Raw genomic sequence first — 26,783 nt, 5'->3', positions numbered from 1 at the left:
AACAGCAATCCCCTCCAAGCTGCACATGGAGAGCAGGAGCCCGCTGGCTGCATTTTGAAGCTCTCTCTCTGGAAAGCAGGCAGCCAGGACTCCTGCCATAGAAACTGCAAGCAAGTCCTGCTTCTCATGCAGATCTGTGACATTAGCTGCCACACAGCTCAAATGTGATGAAAGAGCAAGTATCTGAAGGCAGAAATTTGGACCCTGCAATTCTTCATGCAGATAAAAAGGCTACAAGGATGCTGAAGGGCCTAGAACAACATCTGTGTGGTGAGGAAAGGCTGAGAGCCCTGGGGAGAAGAGAAGGCTGAGAGGGGATCTGATCAATGTCTATCAATATCTGAGGGGTGGCTGTCAAGAGGGGGCCAGGCTCTGCTCAGTGGTGTCCTGGGATGGATCAAGAGGCAATGGACACTGGATGGAACCCAGGAAGTTCCACCTGAGCATGAGGAGAAACTTCTTTGGTTTGAGGCTGCTGAGCCCTGGAGCAGGCTGCCCAGAGAGGTTGTGGAGCCTCCTGCTCTGGAGCCTTTCCAGCCCCACCTGGATGTGTTCTGTGTGCCCTGCTCTGCCCGGGGGTTGGGCTGGGTGATCTCTGGAGGTCCCTTCCAACCCCCACCACTCTGAGTCTCTGATTCCACAAAGTGCAGAAACCAGCTATGTTTCAGAATCACTACAGGTGTTTCCCAGACCCACACCGGAGATCACATGCTGAGCTCCCCGAGTTCATTTAAAATCCCAGTTTTACCAGCTGCACTGGTGACACATGACTGACAGCCACCAAAAATAATAATGGGATGGAATTACAGCCTTAAAAGCATTCCTGGGTTCAAAGAACGAGAGAAAGGAGGGCAAGAGCTATCTCACTGTGCTCTCAGCAGCAGTGCACTGAAGCTGTGCATTTAGGAGGTCTCTGGGGGAGGAATGTGAGAGCCAGCTTGCCCCCAGCACTCTTAAGTTTTCAGGCCCAAAATGAAAGAGAAGTTTGAAAAAGCATTGCAGCCAAACAAGTTTGTGCATGTGGGCTCTGAAATGCCCTGGGATTCTGCTGAGCCTTGTGTGGATGCTTGCAGGGTTTCATTAATTTTTCAATAAACTGCAACATCCATCTCTGCTTCTCAGTATTTGGCTTTTGTACAGCTGAGGACAATGGAGTCTGTGCCCATGAGATGTACCAGGGGTAACTCCACTGTGGGCACTGCCACTGGAATCAGACAAAAACCTGACCTTTCACTGGCACAAACTGCAGCATTTCATCTTTTCAAACCCTCCTCTCTGCTAAAAGAAATCTGTTACATTCCTCCTCTGGTGTCCAAGGACAGCACAAGGGGCACTGGGGGCAAGCTGGAGCAGAGGAGGAGCCACAGGAACAGAAAGGAAACCTTTGTCCCTGTGAAGGTGACAGAGCCCCAGAGCAGGCTGCCCAGAGAGGTTGTGGAGTCTCCTGCTCTGGAGAGATTCCAACCCCACCTGGATGAGTTCTGTGTGAGCTGCCCTGGGTGACCTTGCTCTGGCAGGGGGCTGGCCTGGATGATCTCTGGAGGTCCCTTCCAGCCCCTACCATTCTGTGTCTGATCCTGTGAAAAGCAGAAGCTTGATGGAACAAGCCTCTAGATAATTTTACTTAGTCTTTGCAAACAATGTTTAAGGACATCAATAATTCTCACCCTCATTTTCTGAAGGGAGAGAGGATGTAGGGGCAGGCACCACTGCTCAGGGCACACCAGAATCAGGTCCAGGGCAGACACTTGACCCGTGTTTGTGAAGACAGGCAAGAGGTTTTCTTCCTGGTAAGCAGCACTGGTCTTGAGCCAAATCACCATCTGAGCACCCCTAAGGGGTCTCTGTGCGAGCCACTCACCTTTGTCACGTGCTGCTTCTGCCGCTGCACAGGGATCTTGAACATCTGGCACCAGTAGGTCGTATCCTTGTCTGGTACAGGCACCTGTCTTGATAAGAAGGGCAAGAAGACAAGGGTCACATGGGGCTGCTGCAGGAGGCCAAAGCTTTGGCTGTCCCCTCACTCCCATCTGCACACAGCCCCAGCCCCTGGACCCACTTACGTCTCTGTTGGTCAGGTCAAAGTACGGCAAAGAGGCAGAGGAGGCTTCGTCCCTCCCCGGCTGCAGCAGGCGCAGGCTCCTTGTGCCACGAGTGGCCCCGTGGTAATTCTGCCCTGCTTCTGCCAGGTCTGTGTGGTGGTAGGCCCAGATCACCCTCACTGTGCTCTCCTGCAAAGATACCAAACAACAGCCCCCAGTGTCCATAAGGAATAGGAGCCTTCCTGAGAGCTCACACAGCTCCTCTGAGAGGGGCTGGGCAAGGACAGTGTCCAGCAGAGGAGGAGTCAGACACAGCTTTGCCTTCCATGTTTTGCACTCCTAGGGTTCACTGGAGATGTGCAGGAGCTGAGCCTCACTCTGAGAGATCCCTTCATTGATGTCACCAACTTAAACCAAATCTGCAACCAGCAGGACAGACTCCTCAAGAGGTAACCAACCCAATGTATGAACTCTGTTTTTTCCTACAGAAGTCCTTTACTTACAAGCAATCAGAAGATTTCCTCCCAAAACCCTTCCCAGGCTCAGCTCTGTAGGCACATGGCTGTGAGCTGCTGTCCTCACATGCCTGGGCAGGAGGACATTCAGCCGTGGGACAGATTCGCATCTTCAATCTGCAGCCACAGCACAGAGCAATTCTCTGTAATCCATTCTCAGGCTGCCTTCACCACCCTTGAGACAAGGCCCTCTAACAAGTCCTGAAATGTCCCAGAATGTTCAATGACACTGAAAATTTGGAGCAGGTGTGAAAGACACAGATCCACTGACTGCCTGGGAATCACAGGGTCACAGAATGGGCTGGCTTGGAAGGGAGCTCCAAAGCTCATCCAGGCCAACCCCCGGCACTCAGCAGGGACATCCTCCACTGGATCAGGTTGCCCAGAGCCCTGTCCAGCCTCACCTGGAAGATCTCCAGGCATGGAGCCTCAGCCACCTTCCTGGGCAACCTGTTGCAGTGTTCCAGCAGCCTCCTGGGGCAGAACTTGTTCCTCACATCCAATCTCAATCTGCTCTGCTCTCATTTCAAACCATTGCCCCTGGGCCTGTCCCTGCAGGCCTTTGGGAACAGTCCTTCTGCAGCCTGCTTGCAGCCTTCTTGTAACCCCTTCAGGAACTGGAAGATCATTACCAGGTCTCCCCAGAGCCTTCTCTCCAAGCTGAACACCCCCAGCTCCCTCAGCCTGGCCTTGTAGCAGAGCTGCTCCAACTCCCTGATCGTTTTCATGGCCCTCCTCTGGGCTTGCTCCATCAGGTCCCTGTCCTTCCTGTGTTGAGGGCTCCAGAGCTGGGTGCAGTACTCCAGGTGAGGAAATCTGGCTGGGCTTATCCAGCTGTGCATCTCCTCAGTTCCTCATGTTGCTATTTTTATGCACATTACAGAGACAGATAATGGAAACAGTGCAGAACAACAGCAATGCTTCCAAGGCAAGGAGGAGACAAGCCCCAAACTGGCAGCCCTGCAAATCTCTCTCACCTGTCTGCCATCTCCAGTGCCTGAGTCACCAACCTCAAACGATTTGAAATGATAGTTGGGCAGAAAAGCAGAAGGGCAAACAAAGCCAAACTGTGACCATTTCAGGCGGTGCTGTTAAGAAAGGGACAGTGCTGGGACACTCTGGCTGAATGCTTGGGGATGAAAATGAAAACATTCAGATATTCTGAACGAATTTCAGTGGTAGATTGGTAGAATGCAACTTCAAGTTTTAGTTCTGGTTGAGTCTCAGTTCTGTTCTGTCTGTCTGTCTTTTCAGCCTGTCTGCTTCTGAGCAACAGCTGCTGGACAGAGTTAACCTTGAGTAACAGATAAGAAACTAATTCTTGCACAGGCTTTGAGCTAACAGAATCTCCTCCTTAATAATGACCTTTTCTCTCTCTCTAACCCTTTGTGGGAAAGAAGGGAGGTGGGGGAAGAGAGGGGGTACAGGGGGGCACCCTCCTCTGGCTGGAGGAGGGAGTTTTGTTCTGTATTACTTTCTTTGCTGTGTATTTCTGTATATATTGTAAATGCTGTATATTGTGTATATATTCACTGCAGCTCAGCCTGCTTGTAAATAGAGCTTTAATTCATCTCTGCTTCTCCGACTGAGTGAGCCGTGGTTTCTCTGTGCGGGGGGGAGAACTGAACTTTCTCTCACCACCACCCAAAGTTACAACAGAGGAGCTTAATACAACAGCACAAGGATCTCAATTTGGCCCAACAGGTGGTTTGGAAATAGACACCAGCACTGCCCAGGGAGGGGAGGCACCATCCCTGGAGGGTGTTAAAGGTCAGAGGGGATTCAAAGTGGTTCGGATGTGGTGCTTGGGGATATGGTTTAGGGGTGAACTTTGCAGAGTAGGGTTCTGGGTTGGACTTGGTGATCCTGAGGGTCTCTTCCAACCTGAATGATTCTGTGATTCTCTAATCCTGTCCACTACTAAGGTGAGGTTTTAGTATCCAGCTTCCTATCCATGTGCAGGTTTGGTGTCTGACAGTTGCTCCATCTCCTCACACCCCTGCAGAGCCTCTCACCGTTATGCTCCTGTCATTGGTGTCACAGGTGTGCAGCTCCCTGCTAAAAGCCAGTATGGTGTGTGTCCCATTTTCCATGGCATATTCCAGATGGTAATCCTGCTGAGGGTCCTTCCTGAGCACTCTGTTTTCGTCTGTAAAATAATCCTGTGAGAAGAAAAGGCAAAGCCTTCATTCATTCACATCTGATACTGAATTACAAATGGAACTTCATGGTGAATGCTGAAGCCCCTGAAGCACACCACGGTGTGAAATCCTGCAGAGCAGAGGTCTGTACCAGGTGATAAATCTGAGGGGGCAATGAACTTTTTGTAATTAAAAATCTCCAAGGAAGCAAATTTCCTTGGTAAGCAGCTGAGAGAGCCCTGAGCAGCTTAAACCAGCACTGCACGGAGCTGCAGGAAGAAAAGCTGCACCCAACGAGCGAGCAGCTTCACTTATCACGGCTGGGGTGTGGAGAGCTGCAGCAGAAATCTCCCTTAAGGCTCCCATCGTCAAAGCTCTTTTCACAGCTTCCCCTTTGTTTTCACTGCCCTACAGAAAGCAAACTCCTTGAATGAAGGCTGACCGGAATGAGACACCCTGCAGCTTACCCAGCACAAAAGGTGCTCAGCTCACACAAAAGGTGCTGGGCTGAGGTTAGGTCGGGCTTTGAGGAGGGGGTGTCTCCTGCTTTGGGGTCCAGCAGAGGCGGCCACTGGAGGAGCGGCTGCAGCAATCCAGGTCATTAACCTCCTCACCCCGAATTCCTGCGGCCCGGTGCAGCTGGGCCCCTGCCCTCCCTCTCCTCCCACCCTGGCCACCTGGCAAGGGCTGCCCACTGACCCAGATGCAGCTCCCTTGGTCACCAGCCTGATTCGGTCTGGTTTGGGGAGGGAAGCTTGTCACTACCAGCTATACAGCTGAACAGGCTCCAGGCCATCACCATTCATCTTGTGGTGCCCCTCACAAAACAATGCAGCACCTGCTGCTCCTGCAAGGAGTTAACTACTGCAGCTGTTAGGAGCTCCGTTCACCTCTACAGAGATGTTCCTCCTCTTGAAGTGGAGGTAGCCAAGCTGGAAAATCGTCAGTTGTTACAGCCAAGTATTTAGCTACCAGTGAGAGTAGCTGGTACCTGACTGACAGAAACAGAGCCACAGAATGGGTTGGCTTGGAAGGGACCTTGAAGCTCATCCAGCTCCTACCCCCTGCCATGGACAGGGACCCCTCCCACCAGCCCAGGCTGCTCAAGGCCTCATCCAGCCTGGCCTTCAACACCTCCAGGCAGGAGGCAGCCACAGCCTCCCTGGGCAGCCTGTGCCAGGGTCTCCCCAGCCTCACTCTCAACAATTTCTTCCTCTTCTCCACTCTCAATCTCCCCTCTCCCAGCTCAAAGCCATTGTTCCTTGTCCTGGCACTCCCATCCCTTGTCCAAAGTTCCTCCCCAGCTCTCCTGGAGCCCCCTTTAGACACTGGAAGACTGCTCTAAGGTCTCCCTGGAGCCTTCTATTCTCCAGGCTGAAGGGAATGAGAGAGCTCATTGACAAGGATCATTTAGGAGCTGCAGTCTTAGGCTTAACCCCATCCTAGACATCTGGGTATGCGAGAGGCCAGGGGCACCCCAGGCAGAGTTCACAAGATTCTCTGCCTTTGCAGATGGACAAATAACTGTTGGAAACATTTCTACAATTATCTCGGTCAGGATGCAGTTTCAAGGAGAGTTTGGACATATTCTGATTTAATTGCGTCTTGCTAAAACTACTACCACAGCATGAGAGAAGGTGAAGCAGTTAGGTTTGTTCTGGAACTGAAACAAAATCCCAAATGTCAACCCTTGGAAGGTACTAAAAGGAGTGCTTGCTTTGCTCTCTGAACTCCTCACAGCCACAAATGACTGAGTATGTGTGTGAAGGAATACACATATGGAGAAATGATCACCAAAGGGAGCAAAAGAACAGCCTGGGACCTGAGATTCAATGTTCAAAGACAGGGGACTGATGAATCATGTTTGTCTAGAGAAATAATCTGGGGATTGCATTTCTAGAGGGAAATCACAGAATGGCACAGAATGATAGTGCTTGGAAGGGACCTCTGGAGATCATCCAGCCCAGCCCCCCTGCTCCAGCAGGGTCACCCACAGCAGCTTGCCCAAGATCCCAATGTCCAGGAGGGTTGGGAACCTCTCCAGAGGAGACTCCACAACCTCTCTGGGCAGTCTGCTCCTTGGTTCCACCATCCTCAAAGTAAAGAAGCTCCTCCTCATGCTTAGATGGAACTTGCTATGATCAAGTGTGTGCCCACTACCCCTTGTCCTGTCACTGGGCACCACTGAACGAAGCCTGGCCCCACGCTTCTGACACCCATTGCCGAGATCCCTCCTCAGTATTAACAATTGGTCCGTTCGGGTCTGGTGCTTTCTGGGATCACAGCACTGTACTCTAACCCTGCATCAGAGCCTGGAGAGAGGCTGTGTGTCCCCAGATCCAGCATCACCCCTGCTCTGAAAACAGGTACATCTCTCACAGAGCAAGGGCTTTTCTGGACAAAAAATGTAACCTTGTGAGCCTCATCTGTTAAAGTGTGGGACCTCTGCTGCAGTGGCACACCAAACAGGAGGGAAGCAGCTCTGGGGGAGAAGCGGCAGCCACACACTGAATTATCGAGGAGCACAAATTCTAGAGTAGCTTCAGGTCATCTGAACAGACTCAGAGTCTTTGCCTGGAACTACTGGGAAGGGAAGCTCAGCAATGTGAAGCAAGACCAGGTGTGCAGGCTCCAATGTTTTGCTGGTGAACTTCAGCACTTCTCAGCATGTCTACAGGACACAGAAACCAAAATAAAGCCCCTGTGAGGACAGGCTGGGAGAGCTGGGGCTGTTCAGCCTGGAGAGGAGAAGGTTCCAGGGAGACCTCTAAGGTCTCAGCCTTCCCATACCTGAAGGGGACCTACAGGCAGGCAGGGGAGGGTCTGTTCAGAGGGGGCTGTGGGGATAGGACCAGGGGCAATGGTTTGAAACTGGAGCAGGGCAGGTTTAGGCTGGCCATCAGGAGGAAATTCTGCACGGGGAGGGTGGTGAGACACTGGAACAGGCTACCCAGAGAAGTTGTAGACACCTTATCTGTTAAAGTGTTTAAGCCCAGGCTGGATGAGGCCTTGAGCAAGCTTTTCTAGTGGGGGGTGTCCCTACCCATGGCTGTGGGCTTAAGACCAGATGATATTTGAGGTCCCTTCAAGCTCAAGTCATTCAATGATCCTGTCAACCCCTTGTCTCCACATACTTCTTCTGCCTGACACCATCACCTTGAAGCAGCCCTTAAATATCAGGGTGCTGAGATCAGCTGGGAAGCAAATGTCTGCAGTGCCCAGGAAGACAAAGATGTCCTTTTCTCCCCCAAATCCTGCGACTGCACTGAGCGCACCGCAGCTGCCCTGGGGGAATCAAGCACGGAGTATGCTTGCCAAGAGCTCTTTAGGAGTTAGCAAACTGCCTCTGTTACTGGTTTTATTCCCTCTGTTGAAAATTAGCCACACATTCATCACAAAAATGAATTAAAATAAATTAACAGGGAAAAAAGAGTTCTGAACAGCTTGGAATTTGTTTGCTTAGCCTCTCACAGGAGAACGCTTTGCTCACCGGTGGTAAAAGCAAACAAGGCCACATTGCAAGGGAACAGCTTGATGTCTTTCTGCTCAGAGAGATGACTTCTGGTCAGACCATGCAGGCTTTGCTTAATTTACCCAGCAGAGCTTAAAAGCCCCTAAGACAGGAGTTTGTGTACAGAGCATAAGGAGCCGGGGAGGCAGTGAAAAACGAAGATCCTGACAAACTGTGGTACCACATCCTTGTCAGCAGCATCCTGGAGCAGTAAGGGAAAGGTAGCTGCAGATATGTCTCTATGGAGCTGTATGTTAATGCATCTCCCATGCTTCCTTTCAGAAGACAAGAAAAGAATAAATGGAAGTGCCGCTTCTAAGTCAAAATGGAATCAAAGCCACCAGGTCTGGACAGCCTACACTGCACTGAGGTCCTTGTGCCCAGTGAAAAGAGACCATTGGATACATGTAAAGGTCTTTGGAAAGTGGCTCAGAAGGCCAAAGGAGATCATAGAGTGGAAGAGTTTATTCTAGATTAAGGCAGTGGAACATCTGCCTGTTAGCCCAGGCTGAGGGAGCTGGGGCTTGGAGCTGGGAGCAGAGCAGCCTGAGGGCTGCCCTCATGGCTGGGGATAAAGATGTGCAGGGCTGGAGCCAGGCTCTGCTCAGGGATGGCCAAGGACAGCACAAAGGGCACTGGGGGCAAGCTGGAGCAGAGGAGGTGCCAGGGGAACAGGAGGGAAATCTTTGTCCCTGTGAGGGTGCTGAGCCTGGAGCAGGCTGCCCAGAGAGGTTGTGGAGTTTCCTGCTCTGGAGCCTTTCCAACCTCCCCTGGATGTATTCTGTCTGCCCTGCCCTGGGTGACCCTGCTCTGGCAGGGGGGTAGGACTCAAAGATCTTTCGAGGTCCCTTCCAATCCCTAACATTCTGTGAGTGTTCCTGCCAGGTAGGGAAAGGTTTAATGTTGCAACCCCCTTTACACAGGCTTGGTTTTACCACCCCACAGATTAGCTGGAAAGCTGTCCCTGGCTAGATCACACTTACACACCTCCCTCTGAATGCTATGAAGTATCATCAGCGATCTACAATACAGATCAAGTCCTTCAGACTGAATTTCTGAACCTCTCCAGCACAAACCTGGCAACAGGATTTCTGTAGCCATTTGGCACTTAGATCCAGGCTCTCCTGATACAAGCATGTATCAGATGTCAAATGGGGAGTTTTCAAGCATTACATTTTACTTGAAGTGTAACCATTACAGAAAGAAAAGATAAGGGTGCCATGACTCCCTTTTCTACTCTGGATGCCTTACTTCATTACTTAGCATTTAAAATATGGCCACAAAACCCCCATGCAGAGCTACAGGCTGGGGTCAGAGTGGCTGAGAGCAGTCAGGCTGAGAGGGACCTGGGGGTGCTGGTTGACAGTAGACTGAACATGAGCCTGCAGTGTGCCCAGGCAGCTAAGAGGGCCAATGGCATCCTGGCCTGCAGCAGGAACAGTGTGGCCAGCAGGAGCAGGGAGGTCATTCTGCCCCTGTACACTGCACTGGTTAGGCCGCACCTCGAGTCCTGTGTCCAGTTCTGGGCCCCTCAGTTTAGGAAGGAGGTTGACTTGCTGGAACGAGTCCAGAGAAGAGCAACAAAGTTGGTGAGGGGTTTGGAACATAAGCCCTACGAGGAGAGGCTGAGGGAGCTGGGGTTGCTTAGCCTGGAGGAGTCTCAGGGGTGACCTTATTACTCTCTACAACTACCTGAGGGGAGGTTGTAGACAGATGGATGTTGGTCTCTTCTCCCAGGCAGCCAGCACCAGAACAAGAGGACACAGTCTCAGGCTGCGCCAGGGGAGGTTCAGGCTGGATGTTAGTGTAATGGGTTGGGGCAGGTCCCCTCCCCACCACAGGCAGAAATAACGACTCAGGCAAACGGATTGCAAAAGTGATGAAAGTTCAAATAGAAAGCAGTGAATGTTACAGAACACCCAAAGCACAGTGACAAAGAAAGATCCCATCCCCACCTGAGGGTGCATGCAAAACCCCCAGGGCTCCTTCTTCCCCCTCCCTCTGCTGGGCTAGTCTCAGCTGGCCAGGCCTGAGACTGCCCATCCCCCTGTGGCCTTGGGCCCAGTCAGGCCCATGGCCGGGAGATCTCTCCCCCAGTTACCAAGTCTCGGAGAGGGAAGGAAAGAGGAAGTGCCAGACTCCGCACTGGATCTTATAGTGGTGCAAAGAATTATGGTAGGAAATACACAATTTCCTGTGTCCATCCCTCTGGGCTGGACTTCTGGACACAGGAAGTGAATGCACCAGGGGGGCACCCAGCTGGAGGAAGAATTGGAATCATCTCTTTGTGCCAATTGGCATATGGAATCTTTGATTTCATCCTTCAGCTCTCTCATGCAATCCTTTATCTCACTAGACAGAGCTTTAATGGCTGAAACCAAAGAAACACGTGTCATGCTATCATCCAATTGTCTTAGTTGATCAGTGAATTGGCCAACCGTAGGAGGATCTCCACCATAATTTCTTGCCACAATTCTACTTGCCAGAATGTTTGCATAATTGGAAGGAGCAAGTTTGATAAGCTTTTTAGCAAGACCAGCTGCCACAGGAATGTCGTCAGGATTCAGAGTATCATGGTCACCATAGAGTATCTCTCTAATGGCAAACTCTCTCAGACGCTTAATTCCCTCATCTATGGTAGTCCAGGGCTTAGGATTCCATGGAAGGTCATCTCGGGAAGGGTATCTCAGGGAAACCGCCATTAAAAGGCGTATCCACAGATTAACCTTACCGAGAATCCTGGCTAGATGTCTATCTATTCCATTATCCTTTGAGAGAGTTCCTAGCTGAGCTGCTGACTTGTCTCCAACTATTAGAGCTGGAGCACCTGTATCAGTTAGAAAAAAGTTCTATACAGAAAGAGTGATTGCACATTGGAATGGGCTGCCTGGGGAGGTGGTGGAGTCGCCATCACTGGAGGTTTTCAGGAGGAGACTTGATGGGGTGCTTGGTGCCATGGGTTAGTTGTTTGGGTGGTGTTTGATTGGTTGATAGGTTGGACACAATGATCTTGAAGGTCTCTTCCAACCTGGTTTATTCTATGTATTCTATATGTATTCTCAGAAGTGCTGTTGGTCACCATGCATCATAACAAACACTTTAACATCAGAATCTGCTTATGGAAACTGTTTCCATGTGAAGCATTTCCAGCTCCTGTGTTCCCTTCAATAATGTTGGACAAAACCCCATGGGGAGCTACAGACCTGGAGACCTGTGGTTGGAAAGCTGCAGCTTGGAGAGGGCCCTGGGAGTGTTGGTTGACTTGAACATAAGCCAGCAGTGCCCAGGTGGCCAAGAAAGTCAATGGCATCCTGGCTTGGATCAGAACCAGGCTGCCCAGGGCAGTGCTGGAGTCACCATCCCCGGAGTGTGTGATGGAGCTGGTGCTTAGGGACACGGTTTGGTGTTGACTCTGCAGTGCTGGGTGGAGGGTTGGGCTGGGTGAGCTTGGAGGGCTCTGCCAGTTGGATGGACTCTGTGGAAATGGCATCTTAAAATCTGGACTAAGCTGTGCAACCAATTAAATAATTAGGCATCTCCTTCCTCACATTTCCTAGCAAATTGAAACAACAGATGGCAAAGGAAAAACCTTCCTGCTAGTAAAAGGTATTTTATGCCCTGTTCCAGATGTGCAGCTGATGATGTTATGCTGTTTTTCAGATCACATTAACCTCTTTCTTTCTTAAAAACATATGGTTTGTGGCATATAAGGTTTCTGATTGCTGCTCTAGAGGAAGGAAGAATGATTTCTAAAGGATATGAAAAGAGGTTGGTTTATCCTTGGAGACTGTAAGCACAGCTGCAGAGGGAAGCCCAACCCTGGAAGCACCACCAGCTGCTATCACAGCACAGGACAGGTGTTTATGGGACTCCCTCCTCAGATCTTTACAATGTACAACATTGGTTTGTTTATGAGCTCCAGATCCCAGCCTAAATGATGGCCAGCACCTTTCAACCTCCAGAAGCATAAAACGACCCTCAAGTCCTGTCCCCAGCCAGCAGGCGCCTTGCAGGCTCAGCTGGTGATCAGCTCTGCTTTTGCCCAGCCTGCCCTCTCACACTGAACACTGACAAGCAAGCCAATGGAGAAGCCAGGAGTGGGAAAAGAGGGAAACCCAAGCTGTGTTGCAACTAGTCTTCAACTATGTCCTGTAGCCAACCCATGGAGCTTTGAACATTCCCAAACTATCCAGGCTGACATCTAAGACCAGGGCTGAAGAGAGGTTTGGCAAAGGGATGGGGAAGCTGATCCCAGCATGAAGGTTGGCACAGGTGAGGCTCTATGTGTGCATAGATAGGATAGATAAATTGCTACAGTACATGGCAGAAGTGACCACAGAGTTTGTTTGAAGTCAGCATCCTGCTATCCCTCTCTGGGTTCCCAAAAAAGAATTGTGGTTAACATTTCTCTCTTTCATTGTGGCACTTGGTTTAGATGGAATCCTGCTGCTCATGGCTCCAACACACTGGATGTTAGCACCAAGTGAAGCTGGTTTGACAGAGGGTTTGGCAAGAAGCAAGCAGAGCCTGAGCTTAGAAATAAGCAAACTCAATGATTGTTTTGCAATCTCAGATAAATTCCAGCTTGAGTTTCAGGCAAAGACCACAGAATCCTAGGATGGCTTCAGTTGGAAGAGACCTCAATTATCATCTACTTTCAACCCCCCCTCCCACTACACCTGGCTGCTCAAGGCCTCACCAGCCTGGGCCTGAACACCTCAAGAGATGAGGTGTATCCACCACTTCCCTGGGCAACCTGTGCCACAGTCACCCCACCCTCACTCTCAAGAGTTTCTTCCTCATCTCCAGTCTCAATCTGCCCTCTCCCAGCTCAAAGCCATTGTCCCTCATCCTGGCACTCCCAGCCCTTCTCAGAATTCCCTCCCCAGGAGGCTGCCCAGAGAGGTTGTGGAGTCTCCTCTGGAGAGATTCCAACCCCACCTGGATGTGTTCCTGCGTGAGCTGCCCTGGGTGACCCTGCTCTGGCAGGGTGATTGGCCTAGATGATCTCTGGAGGTCCCTTCCAAGGCCCACTCCTCTGTGATTCTATGGCAATGTCTCTATGGCTGTCTCCAAGTACAAAGGTTTTCTTAGCAAAACAGGGGATTTTTCACAGATAAAACACAATGACTGACTTACAGACACAGCTGTCCTCAGTCAAGCTCTAAGTCACCTAAATGTGTCAAGTAATTGCTGCCCAGGACAGGTTCCTGTTAGCCTATAGCCCCCTGACACCCCCTTGGTTTCTGTGGCATACCTGGGACATATAAAACTGTCACCTTTTCCTCACACAACTGGAGAACAGTGAAAGGTGGAGAGCTCTCTAAGTTACTGCACAAAGGTGTACAAAGTTGAAACAGAACATTGCTTATCAGCCTGGATAACTGAACTCTGCAGCAGAGTTCCCAGCACCTACCTGAGCCCCTCCAGCACAAAAAAATGCTGATCTAAGAGGTTAGATCCTAGTTAGAGAAGAAGCTATCAAGCTAGGTCAAAGGCTGTCCTAGCACAAATAGACTAGAAAAAACATGCAGCAAGGTGCTGTAAGGGAAAGGAAATCTCTGAGTAGGAGATGATGCATGATCCAGTGTTACAGCTGCACTTCATCATGAGGAACATTCCTTACCCAGGAGCCACATTCAGCCAGCACAAGTTTTCTTGGTTTAATGACTTTAATTACTTCAATTATCAGGTAGTTTGTAAAAGACTTCAGGGGTTTCCAAAGATAACTCTTAGTGTTGCCAACATTTCTGTGTGTGCCTTAGACAATCTCCCCTCTCCCCACCCCTCCTTCCAGGAGAGTTGTTTGTATGGAGAATTAAACCATTCCCCCTGCTTAAGTCTTTGCCTCACCCCCGGTGGCTACATTTCCATCCTGCCCCAGCTACTGATTTTGGGGAGCCCCAAGAAAATTTCATTTTCTTAGCATTGCCAACATCCAAAGGACAAGAACAAATACCACACAGAGTACAAACAAAACCCCTTGCAAAGCAGTCTCCGAGCCTGCACAACACAAGAGCTACAGAATTCTTCTCATCTTTTGTTCACCAACTGTTGGTTCCTTGTCCCAGATATTGTACCTCTGAAAGGCAGCCACAAAGCACCCAGCCAGCAGGGATGTCCACTGAAGTGTCTCTTTATGCCCCACATGCAAGCCAAGAGGGACTCATTAGTCATGAGGAGATTTTGCCCCGATGCCCAAAGGCATGAAATACCTCCATCAAAGCACCAACTGAGATGTGTCAGTGTGGCACTCGCTTTGCATCTCTCTCGGTGCCTTTCAAGTTGTTTTCTAAACACTTCTTTTGTTGCTGTTGGCATGAGTGCACTTAAAAGCAGCATATGGTGAAGTGCAGAGAACGCTGACTGCTTTCTGTCCTTTAAAACCTCTTCCAAGTACTTCCCTACGAGCAATTAAGCTAACTCCATGGGATACATTTGATAACAGATATTCTTTAGCTGGGGTGACAGTTAACAAGCAAGGCTCTAATGAATAATAAAGCACTTTCCAGTGGCACACAGTCGCCATTCACCCCGAGCAGGGGCTATTTTTGTGCAAGTTCAACAGAAGATCCAAACAATGCAACCCTCTTGTGTTACTTGCACAAAACAGGCATTCATCAAGGGGGATTACTCTCCCCAAAATGAGGCTCTCAGCAGCTACGTGCTGTGGGTGGGGATGCACAATTCCAGACAGGGGTGGAGACCAAGGAAGAGGCTTGGGTCTAGTATGAAAATGCATGCTGTGTCCATTTCTAAGCACAAAAGAGATGCATTTAAACAAGAAAAAGGAAAAAGGAAGAAAATGGGAGGAGAGGAGGATGAAGGAAACTAGCTGCAAAAGCTAGGGCTACCCCAAGAACTTTGATGAAGAGTAAGGCATGCTGCAAGTGACCATGGCAATACTTCAAGGTAACATCTTCTTAAGCATGAACTCTCCTTCCAAGTCCACTCCCTCCCCAGAGAGACCAAGGCAGCTCCTGGTTTTCTAACACCAGCCACCATGTGTATCTTCTCCTCCTTCTCAGACATGCTCACCCAAACACCACCTAACCTGCTGCTGGCCCCTCAGGGCTCTCAGTAACATGTGGGAATCATCAGAATGCTCATCTCCCTCTTTCCCTCCTTCTGCTTGGCAGAGAAGCCTTCCTCACAGCAGCACCCTGGACTAGTGGGAGGTGTCCCTGCCCATGGCAGGGCAGCTGGAACTGGATGGTCTTTAAGGCCCCTTCCAAGCCAAACCAGTCTATGAGTCTATGGCTCTCTGAACATGGCAAAGCTGTTTGTGCACACACCAATGTATCCATGATGTGTCCTCTGCCTCCTCCCAAAACAGCTCTAGGATCCCATCCCAAATGCTGAACTTGGGGAACATCAGGGCAGTAAATGTGGAATTGTTCCATCATCCAAATGCTCTCGGAAAAACTGCTCTGGTACACCAGGGAACTTTGTTCTTCTGACACTTTATGCCTGGAGATATTGGAGAACTAAGCCTGAGATTACCAAACGATTTTAGCCCTCCCTTATAGCAGACACTCTTTTAGGTTAAATACAGCTCCAACACTTTAGACAAACTAAAGCAAGTCACTCACTACATCCAAGCTCAGGGTACACCTAAAACACTGAGAAAATAAAACCCAGGCCCAAGTACCCAGAACTTGGAGTCCCCAGATCTCAAGGCAAGTACTGCTGGCTAACTGTGGGAGCAGCACTTCCTTGCTCTGAGAGGATGAAGAGGCAGTGCCAGAGGAGATGTTCTCTCTGCTCTCTGAGAACTATTTAGAAGCTTTCCTCTACCTCACCACATGGATCTTCCACAAACTGAGGTGTCTGCTTCTGCCTTTGCTGAGGGCTGCAGTCTGACTCCATGTAGGTGTTTGTTCCCAGAAGAGGACTCTTCCCTCCCAGAACACTTTCTATTTTTAAAGAAGAGAGGACGTAAGGGGAGGAAAGAGGCTGAATTCTCCCAAGCGGCCAGCAATTTCAATGCCCACTTGAAAGGTTATAAAGGTGTTTCTGAACAGCTTCTGACAATTCAGGCCACTAACAAGCAGCTGGAGACCTTCAAAGAAGCCAAAAAATGACCCTTCTAAGAGTTTAAACCATGAGAGACATTTTCCAGCTGATGGCCATGGAAGGAAAACACATTGCTAAAACCAAGAGGGAAAGTGAGTTCTTTCATTCTAGGCTGCAGAGATTCCACAGAGGGCAGCCAGGCATAAAGCCACACACTTTCCAGGGTACTATCTATGACAAATTCCTTTTCAGTAGTAAATAAGGTGAAAGATAGACTCAGCACAGGAGGGGTTTTGAAAACATCAGCTCTGTGTGTGTGTCCAGCAAAGGCTATTATTGAACCAGCATTCTGGAACAAGCCATTCATTTTTAGAGCAGTCCCTGAGGACTGGCCACAAAGTCTTCAGACAAATTTTGTTTCTTCATCTTCTTTGTTTCTGCCTTTTCTTGTCGGTGCAAGCACGGAAATATTTGAGCTGAGCAACTTTGTACAATACCTCACTCCAGCTTAAAAAGAAACTTTTCTGTCTGGATCTGAGGAAGGAATGGGGATGGAGAAAACCTCAGGGTGCAGGCAAGCTTAGCAGAAGTGTTTCGTCTGGGCATCACCTAGTTAAGAGTGCAACACAATACCTGCCAGCGCTTCTCAGAGCAGAGGTTCCTGCGCTCAAGCAGTGCCTCCGGAAAGTATCAGCTCAGTAACAGCAGGCACTTGCTGCAGCCTTCCCTCTGCTTGCTCCTTTAGATTTGTCCTGAGATGCCAGTGAAGAAAATCCTTGGAAAAAGAATAGGATTTGTATGGGGCAGGTTTTAAAGGATGCTGAAAACCTGCTGCAAAGAGCCTGGAAAGTGCTTTGGCTGCTAGGGAAAGTGTCCTGCAGTGGGGTGTGTAAAGAGACAGGCTAGGAAAATGAGGAGTGACTTGATTGCAACATATAAACAACTGTATGGAGGCAGGGTGCAGGAGGGGCAGAGCAAATCCAGAGCTGGAACCTGAACCCAGACAAAACAATGCTGGAAACGAGGAAAAGCAGAGGGCTGCTATTGCCACAAACTCTGGAAGGAAGCGATGGATGCTTCAGCACTGCGTGTCATTAAAAGCGGTTTGGGTTCCTTTCTCAAAGGCTTCCTTTACCCCAACAACATCTCTGAACTAACCCAGCACAAAGTTCGTGGTTCTCAAGTGCAAGGCTCCAGCAAGCCTCACACGCTGGGAGCGAAGGGTTTAGGACCAGAACAGGATTTTCATTATTATCATTTCATTCAGAGGTTTGCAGGAGCAAAAACAATCTTCATGAAATACAGAGGAACAAATATTCTGAAAATATTCAATCTGAGCTTGGATAAGCCAAATATTTGTCCAAATGTCAGGTAGTCAACTAAGGGGGGAGGGGGGGTGGGGAGGGAAGGTTTCTGCTGAAAGCTCTCTTTGCCTGCAGCTTTTATTTTGATTACAGCTGGGAGAGCACATTGAGCATTTAGTTTTCCTAAAGTGAAATCAAACTTTAGGCAGCAGCTTCACAGATCAGCTGGGTCTGATATCATGAAGAACAGACAAACCACCTCTTCTCCTAGACCACATTCTGAGTGCCACTTTGCTCTGAAATTGCCCCTCTCAAGGTCATTACTGAGGCAGCTGGAGCTGACAAGGTGTCAGGCTGGGCCTGGTTTCCCTTTCATTCATTCATGGGACAAGCAGTGCCTGCTCCCCCAGCCCTCCAGCTCCTCCAGGCTGACTCTCAGGTCACTGAGAGAGGACCTTCCTTTCTCACGGCTCCTACCACACCAGGCTCTTGGAGGGGATGCTTTGCTGGAAGCAGCAGCAGAACCTATGTCCCACACTCCTGCTCCCAGCCATGACCCTGGCAATACCTAGGCAACTACAGAAACATGCCTAGGGAATTATGCCAGCACAGCTGGGCTCCTCTGAGGGTGCTCTGCCAGATCAAGGACAGTACCAGGAGTCCCAGTGGTTACTCTGGTCAGTCGTTTTCAATATCTGGGTCAAAACACCTCCAGGTGAGGAGGAACAGCTAGGACAGGAGCAGCACTGGCTGTGGCCCAGTATAGCAGGGTGTCAGCACGCTGGGGAGCTGTGGGATCCCGCCCTCATGCCAGTGGGATGACAAGCTCAGGCGGCACCACGACATCCAAGCTCCGTCACTTGTTGAGGGGAAAGGTGCCACAGCTCGCTGGGGAAGATTCTGCTATCCCCTCTCTCTTTTGCAGCCGGCAGGGAGGGTGCCCAGAGAGAGGGGAAAGGGCTGTTGCGTTTTCGGGATAACGAGGAAGGAAACCTGACACCTTTGAGGAAACCCCTGCAGAAGTTCAGGGGGAAGGATGGCAGGGAGAGGACCGAAGGGGAACCGCTTCTCCGTGGGGACAGAACAATGGGAGTGGCCGAAGCGCTGGGAGGAAAAGGCTAAGGGACGGGAACGGGAGCGAGAAGGCGGTGAAAGAAAGCGGGCAGGGGAAGAGGGGCCGAGAAAGGAACCGCAGGAGGAAGGTGGCGGACAAAGAGGAGCCGGGACGCGGAGCGGGGTGCCGGGAGCGGGGTGCCAGGAGCGCTTGAGGGCGCTGGAAGGAGCGGGCCTTACCTGCAGGTAGGGCTGGCCCCTCTCCACGCCCCCCACCACGATGTCTGCCGAGGCCATGCCGCCGCTGGCCGACAGCCCGAAGCCCACGTATCCGCGGGTGCGCACCTCCAGGCGCACGGCCAGGGCGCTGCCGCGGAGAGCCCAGCGCAGGCGGTACGCGGCCGCGCCGTCCAGCACCGCACTCTGAGGGTAGCTCCGCGGCGGTTCCGCGGCGGCACAGGCACAGAGCAGCCCGCCCAGCACCAGCGCCCAGGGCCGCCGCATCCTCCCGCTGTGGCTGCGTGTGCCCGGGGTGTGCGCGTCCGTGTGTGTGCGCGGAGGAGGGGGCCGGTGCCCCGGTCACCCCGCCCCCGCTGCGGGTGGCCCCGAGCCGGCCCAGGCGGGGCAGCGCGCCCCCGGTAGCCGCTTTGTTCGTTGCCCGCTCCGGCTCGACGCTGGTTCCCCTCCCGCCGCCCGTCGGGGGCAGGCCGGGCCGAGCCTCTTGCCAGCACCTGCCGAGCGCACGCCGCCTCTGCCGGGCCCCCGCCGGGGCGTCCCGGGAGGTGCCCGGAGCTCGGGTGTTTAACGGGCGGAAAGGGGCTGCCGGGGGAAGCGGCGGGGAGGCGACGGGACCCACGGGAGCTTCAGCTCCAGTGGAAGAAATCGGCGGGAGAAAGCCCAGAGCCGAACGAGCCCTTTCGAGCTCTCAGTCGCCTCTCGCAGGCTGCCGGAGGGCGGTGCCGCGGACCGACGGGCGGCTGAGCAGCGGGCGCCCGTCGGGAGAGCTGTTTTTGCTACGCGAGTGAGGAAGAATGACCCTCCGGAATGATTTGAACTGAAACGGCTCCAAAAAGCACAGCTCAAACCCCTGCCCGTGTCCCTTGGCACCCCCGCGTCCTCCGCCGCCATCACTTGGCCATGCGGTCACTGGTACCACCACTACCAGGAGCTGCATCCATGTCCGCTCCACGCACCACCAACTCCATTGCCATTTGCACAGGAAAGGAAGGAAGAGAAAAAAGACAAATAGAAAAAGAAAAAGAAAGAAAAAACAAGAGGCAAACCGAGGTGGCAGTGGAGCAAAGGGAGTGGAAGGAGTGGTGTTCCCCAGCTCTCTGCAATCTGAGATCGAAAGAAAGGAAATAGCACAGCACCCAGAGGGGAAGTTGTCCCTTGAAAACTCCAAGCAATACAAAATACGTTGAAAAACATAAAATTGCCCAGACCAGAAAAGACCTTGAAAGATCATCGAGTCCAAGTCCAAGTTTTTGACTAAACAATATCACTCAGCGCTGCTCTTAAACACCTCCTGGGATGGTGTCTCCAGCACCTCCCTGGGCAGCCTCTGCAAGTGCCTGAGAACCTTTGCTGTGAAGAAATTGTTCCTAATCTCCAACCTGAATCTCCTCTGACACAGCCTGAGGCCACTACGATGGTGTGCTGCTTGAATTGTGGTTTTGTCCCACTTAAATGAAAGGGCAAGAGCCCAGCCCTCAGTCAAAAGGAAGCAAAAGCTCAGTGAAAACCAATCACCCTCGGACGTAAGGGCAGCTGGAAGTGCTTCCTGGTGCAGGCTGCTGCATGGCAATACTTCACAAATAGCACTGGGGCTTCCAGAGTATCACCACCCACTGTGAGGAGAGAAATGCATCCAACTACAAACCTGCAAATGCTTTAAACACAAGAAATACCAAAAATTACTTTCAACTAAAATATCATAAGAAGTTAGAGAAAAGCAACAATTAGATACTGGTGGCATGAAAAGTATTTTTGATGGGAATAAACTAGGGCAGGGTAGATTTAGGTTGGGCACTAGGAAGAAGTTCTTTATTATGAGGGTGATGAGACACTGGAACAGGTTGCCCAGAGAAGCTTGTGTGTTCAGAGCCAGGCTGGATGAGGCTTTGAGCAACCTGGGCTGGTGGGAGGTGTCCCTGCCCATGGCAGAGGGTTGGAACTGGATGAGCTTTTAAGGTCCACCTCAAGCCAGTCTAGGATTCTGTGATGGACTATCTACACTGCACAGCACAGAACAGCAAGCAGAAATAAAAGTCCCCAGCCAGCCTGGATGTGGGTGCCATAAGGGAAGAGCTGGAGGTAGGTGCACACCAGAGAAGCTGTCATTGAGGGCCCTTCCCTGGCCCCCACCTCACTCTCCTCCATCCAATTTCCTGCTCCTCTTACAGCAAACAGGCCCAAAGAGAGAACTGAAAAACACTCTTCAATGAACCCAGACTGGGGTTGGTTGAGACGATTCCAGTCACTCAGCCAAAAGCCAAGGCAGCAGGATCATGAGGGACTTGACTAAACCATTACAGTGGTTTAGTCTGACAGTCATGGGAAGCAGTCTGGTGAGCTGCAAGGGCCTTGAAGGGTGGACAGTTCCTACACATCCCAGCAGGTGAGTCTCCTCTACTGGCAGAACCTGTGGCCAGCATGTCCTTATTCCATGGCTCCAGAGCTAACCAGATTGTTCCTGGGCCTTATTCTCTTTTGAGGAGAAAAATGACATTTTGGAATCTGAGAGCTGGAATGGAACCAATAATTGAGTCCTTGAAATCTCCTGTGGCAGTGAATGATCTTTGCACAGCTCAAGGGTCAGCTGCCTCTCAGCAGCTCTGAAGCCCTTCTTTCCAAAGTCCCTGTGAGCCCTTCACCAAAGCCTGGCAGTGCTGGCAACCTCTCTTCCAGCCAGGGAGCTGCCCTCAGCAGCATTGCCCACCCCCACGGTGCTGGCCGTCTCTAGGCTAGCAGAACTGAAGCAGCAGCAGTCCTTGTGCTCTCCACCCTCCAGCAGAGATGTTCACCTTAAAACAAACCATCCAAAGGGTTTTGTAGAGCTGAACACTGGATCCTGTGACAAACCACACCTTTATCTTCTTGCTGCTGTTCACAGTCCCTCCTAAAGACCTCCTGGCAGGGTCAGCACAGGCACTTCGTGGGCAGAGCAGTGCAATTGCCTAAACTCACACTGAGAGACTTTGGTGACTTCACCAACAATATTTTGCCTCATGGAGAGACCAACATCAAAGAAAGCAGGGTCTGAACCTGAGACTTGGCCAAGCAGTGATGCTGCTGGCAGAAGCACAGGGAGACATCCAACTACTGCCTTCTCCTGGCTGAGCTCAGTCTCACTGCCACTCTTTTTGAGGAAGGCAGTCACAGAGCCGAGCACAGGAGACTCAGCAAGGGTTTTCCTTCACAAACCTCTCACTCCTGTTACTGGAGATGATCTTGCCAGGTGCTCCACCACCCCACAGTGTGGTCCACAGACTGAAGGACAGATTTTTAAAATAGCCTCTTCTGGTTCATAGCACAAATATTTGAGGAAAAAAAGAGCACATGACCTATAAAGAATTGCAAATGTGCTAAAGCCAGCGCCATCTTTTGATGCAAACCAGTGTGTTGTGTTGTGGGAGACACTCCACTCATTAATCACAGAATCTCCTGCTTGGAAAAGCCCTGAAGATCATGGACTCCACCCACAACCTAACATCTCCCTGTAGACAACTCTTAGCCCATGTCCCTGAGCTCCTCACTCAAATGTCCTCTAAACCCCTCCAGGGGTGGGGACTGCAGCACCAACCTGGGCAGCCAGGGACAGTGCCTGAGAGCCCTTGCTGGGAAGAGATTGTTCCTGATATCCAACCTGAACCTCCCCTGGCACAGCTTGAGGCTGTTTCTCTTCTCCTGGCACTTGTTACATGCAACAAGAGCCCAACACCCACCTGGCTCCAGCCTCCTTTCATGGAGCTGTAGAGAGCAATGAAGTCTCCCTCATCCTCCTCCAGGCTAAACAACCCCAGGTTCCCCAGTTGCTCCTCACCAGCCCTGTTCTCCAGACACTTCACCAGCTTGGTTGCTCTTCCTTGGACACTCTCCAGCCCCTCAATGTCCTTCTTGCAGTGAGGGGCCCAAAACTGAGCCCAGTACTCAGGGTGTGGCCTCACCAGTGCACGGTCCAGGGGAACAATCACATCCCTGTGCCAGTTCCTGCTCCAGGCCAGGGTGCTGGTGCCTTCTTCACCACCTGAGCTAGTTGGCCTGAGCTCATTGATCAGCCGTCCCAGGTCCCTCTGCATGGGTCCCTTCCCTCCAGAGTGTCAGCTGCACCACACAGCTTGGTGTCACCTGCTGTCAACCTGTTGAGGCTGCCTCCATCCCACTCTCCAAGTCACCTACAGAGATGTTAAACAGCACTGGTCCCAGCACGCACCCTCGAGGGTCATTCCTTAATGAGTCAATTAACTATGAAGGTTTAGCCTCATCATGATATTGACCCAGCCCCTCATTTACCCATGTTGGTGTGTCCTGGCATTGTCCCACTCTTGTTGGGGAGCAGCCCAGCAGGAGCTGAATGTTCAGTCCAGTTGAAGGTAACAGGCTGTTCCAGAGAGATGAGATTCACATGACCAAGTCCTGCAGCTGGGTCAGGGCAATCCCAGGCACAAATCCAGGCTGGGCAGAGAATTGCTCAAGAGCAGCCATGGGGAGTAGGCCTTGGAGGTGTCAATTGGTGACAAACTCCCCAGGAGCCAGCACTGGTCTCTGGCAGCCCAGCAGGCAGCTGAGTGCTGAGCTGCAGCCAGAGCAGGGAGAGCAGCAGCACAGGGAGGGGATTCTGCCTCTCTGCTCTGCTCAGACCCCACCTGCAGCACTGCCTCCAGTTCTGGTGTCCCCAGCACAAGAAGTACCTGGAGTTGCTGGTGAGGGTCCAGAGGAGGCCACGAAGATGTTATGTGAACAGGCTGGGAGAGTTGGGGCTGTTCAGCCTGGAGAAGAGAAGGCTCCAGGAGCAGCCCTCCAGTACCAGAAGGGGCTCCAGGAGATCTGGAGAGGGACTTTGGTCAAGAGCTGGGAGATTGAGACTGAAGATGAGGAAGAAACTCTTTACAATGAGGGTGGTGAGACACTGGAACAGGTTGCCCAGGTGTAATGGGTTGGGGCAGACCCCTCCCCACCACGGGCAGGAATAACGACCCAGACAAACGGATTGCAAAAGTGGTGGAAAGTTTCAATGGGAAACAGTGAGTGTGTGCAGAGAGCCAGAAACACAGTGACAAAAGAAACCCCAAAACACTCCCAAGAACATCCCATCCCCACCTGGGGGTACATCCAAACCCCCCCAGGGCTCTTTTCTCCCCCACCCCCACCCCAGCTGGAAGGTCCCTTCCAAGCCAAACCATTCTATGAACAGAGAGGCACCATCTTTGTCCTTCTCTCCAACACATATGCAACAAGTATGAACACACCACCTATGCTGGAGAGCAATCTCCATAGCTTTAAAGGAACACAAACCATGGCAAAATAAACCAAACCCAAAACCCAACCAAAACCTACAAAACTTCAGGGCTGCAACACATTAATTGTTCAGAACAAACAAGGAGTCCAAGGCTTCTGCCTTTGGGTGGGTTATGGCAAATCTCTATGCTTGTTTCTCAAAATCCCTTTAAAATTCCATCCCAAAGGTTTTGGTGATTGCACAAAACATGTGGCTGGACTAAATACTATAACATGATTCCTCTTTCCTGACATTTCTTCATCTGAAAAGTTCCTCCTGTACTCTTCCTCTTATATGGCCAAATAATTCACTTACTCTGGGTAGAGCAAACTGGAAGAAGTCAGCAAGCCCCAGGAAGAAGAGCTGAGAGATGTCTGCCTACCCTGCCCTTCACAGTGTCCATCAGGAAAGATTTCTTTCTCTTCTCTCTCCTCTCCCTTTGGTCAATGCTGATCCATCACCATTCTTCCCATCAGGAATCTCTGCTGGGTGGCTAATCAAAATGTGGCAGCAATGTAAGGCCATATCTAGTGATATTTGATTGTGTGGAAGCCAGCACAGCTGCTCTTGGAGGGGAGGAAGGGGCTTCCTGGTCCCTACCTCTCTCTGTCTTGGCTCAGAAGCCATCTGGTGGATATCACCTTTCAGCCTGTGTGACTTGTAAGAAGCTGGAGACCATCCCTCCTGTGCAGCCCTCATGCAGCTCAGTGGGTATCCAGTTGTCCAAATCTAAATGAGCAGTCTCTGCTTCCTTCCTAATTGGACAGATGGGCTCAGAGAGCAAAACTTCCCTTGGGTTGAATCTCTCTCTCTGATTTATAAGGTCCAAATCAGCAGAACAAACACAAAACAGAAGGAGAACAGGAGGAAAGGCTCAGTGCCTTTGGGGAATGTGTTGTTGTACAGCAGTGAGGAGTATGCTCCTGCCCTGCCCTCTGTACAAGCAGCCAAAGCTATAAATACAAGAAACAAGTGGAGGAGGAGAAGGGTGCCCAGTGCCCTGCATCCCCTGGACACCAGCAGCAGCATCTGCCTTCACAGCCAGCTGTGCAGCTCTGCTGGCAGCTACTTTATCACGGGAAAGCTTCCAGAATCTTTCAAGACAGCAAGCTCTTGAATCCCATCCTGTTTCCACTGAACCCAGTGCTAAATTCCCAATGCAAACATGGGAAGTGGCCTTGCTTTTGAGAAGGAGAAGATCCCTTGGGAGAGCAAAGGTGCCCATCTCTCCAGCTGTCCAACATCTTGCTGAGCTGTTTCACCTAGAAGTGATGCAATCCATTTTGCTCCTGTATGTATAACACCCCCCAAACTCTTGTGCACACAGCAGGGCCTGGGTGGGAGCAAGAGGAAAGTTTTGCTGGGATGGGGAGTTTCCAGGCAAGCTGAGTGCCTATGAGGTGTACACAGGCTGAAGAGCAAGATTCTTGACTGCTGATTTGAAGGGAAGCTGACTGTAAAATTTCCAGCAGGCAGTGTTCACCATGGTCCGCATGGCAGTACCTGCACTGCTCTCCGTTTGTTGAGTTCCTTGTCATGGGCAAGGACGGGGTTCATAGAATCACAGAATGCTCTAGGCTGGAAAGGACATCAAAGCTCATCCAGTCCAACCCCCTGCACTCAGCAGGGTCATCCTTCACTAGATCAGGATGCTCAGAGCCCTGTCCAGCCTCACCTCACCTCCAGGGATGGAGCCTCAACCACCTCCCTGGGCAACCTGCTGCAGTGTTCCTGCAGCAGAACTTGTTCTTCACATCCAATCTCAATCTGCTCTGCTCTCATTTCAAACCATTGCCCCTGGGATTGAGAGCCTGTGGGTTAAAATCAGAGGGCAGCCCAACAAATCTGACATCCTGGTTGGAGTCTGTTACAGACCACCCAGCCAGGATGAGGAGGTTGATGAATTGTTCTACAAACAACTGGAGGCTGTCTCAAGATCATCAGATCTTGTCCTTGTGGGGGACTTCAACCTGCCAGATACCTGCTGGGAACTTAATTCAGCAGAGAGGAGGCAGTCCAGAAGATTCCTGGAGCGAATAGAGGACTGCTTCCTGACGCAGCTGTTAAGTGAGCCTACCAGGGGTCAGGCTCTGCTTGACCTGCTGCTCTCCAATAGGGAAGGGCTGGTGGGGGATGTGACCGTGGGAGGCTGCCCAGGGTGCAGTGACCACGAGATAGTGAAGTTTTCAATATGCAGGGGGATAGGGAGGAGCACCAACAGAACCTTCACCTTGGACTGCAGGAGGGCAAACTTCAGCCTCTTTAAGAAACTTATTGGCAAAGTTCCCTGGGTACCAACCCTCAAGAACCGAGGGGTCCAGGAGGGTTGGAGCTGCTTCAAACAGGAGCTCTCGAAGGCACAGGAACTGGCGGTGCCCATGTGCCGAAAGATGAGCCCAGGGGAAGGCTCTGGGCATGGGTGAGCAAGCAGCTCCTCGAGGATTGAAGGGGAAAAAAGAGGCTGTATCACCTTTGGAAGGAGGGGAAGGCTTCTCCAGGTGTGTTCAAGGAAGTTGCTAGATTATGTAGGAATAAAATGAGAGAGGCAAAGGCCCATCTGGAACTGAAGCTGAACACCTCTGTGAGAGACAACAACAAGCACTGTTACAAATACATTAACACTAAAAAGAAGGGCAAGAAGAACCTCCACTCCTTACTGGACCTGGAGGGGAACACTGTGACTGAAGATGAGGCAAAGGCT

The 26,783-nt window shown here is 51.2% G+C and overlaps 1 protein-coding gene across 1 annotated transcript in view; it reads right to left on the bottom strand.

Annotated features, from left to right (window-relative positions):
* The window catches only part of MOXD1 (monooxygenase DBH like 1), a 72,275-nt gene extending 52,935 nt beyond the window's left edge, over window positions 1-19,340 (bottom strand). The window contains exons 1-4 of the mRNA XM_054174111.1: window positions 18,823-19,340; window positions 4,573-4,719; window positions 2,064-2,231; window positions 1,862-1,945 (exon numbers count right to left, since the gene is read on the bottom strand). Of these exons, the coding sequence (XP_054030086.1) occupies window positions 1,862-1,945; window positions 2,064-2,231; window positions 4,573-4,719; window positions 18,823-19,086 (663 nt within the window). The 5' untranslated portion in view covers window positions 19,087-19,340. The remainder of the gene's footprint in view (window positions 1-1,861; window positions 1,946-2,063; window positions 2,232-4,572; window positions 4,720-18,822) is intronic.
* Window positions 19,341-26,783: the final 7,443 nt, after the last annotated feature.

Source organism: Dryobates pubescens, chromosome 28, assembly GCF_014839835.1.
Source record: "Dryobates pubescens isolate bDryPub1 chromosome 28, bDryPub1.pri, whole genome shotgun sequence".
In the NCBI taxonomy this organism is placed as follows: Eukaryota; Metazoa; Chordata; class Aves; order Piciformes; family Picidae; genus Dryobates; species Dryobates pubescens.
The sequence above is the reverse complement of the archived record's forward strand: the minus strand, read 5'-3'. Positions and strand labels throughout refer to the sequence as shown.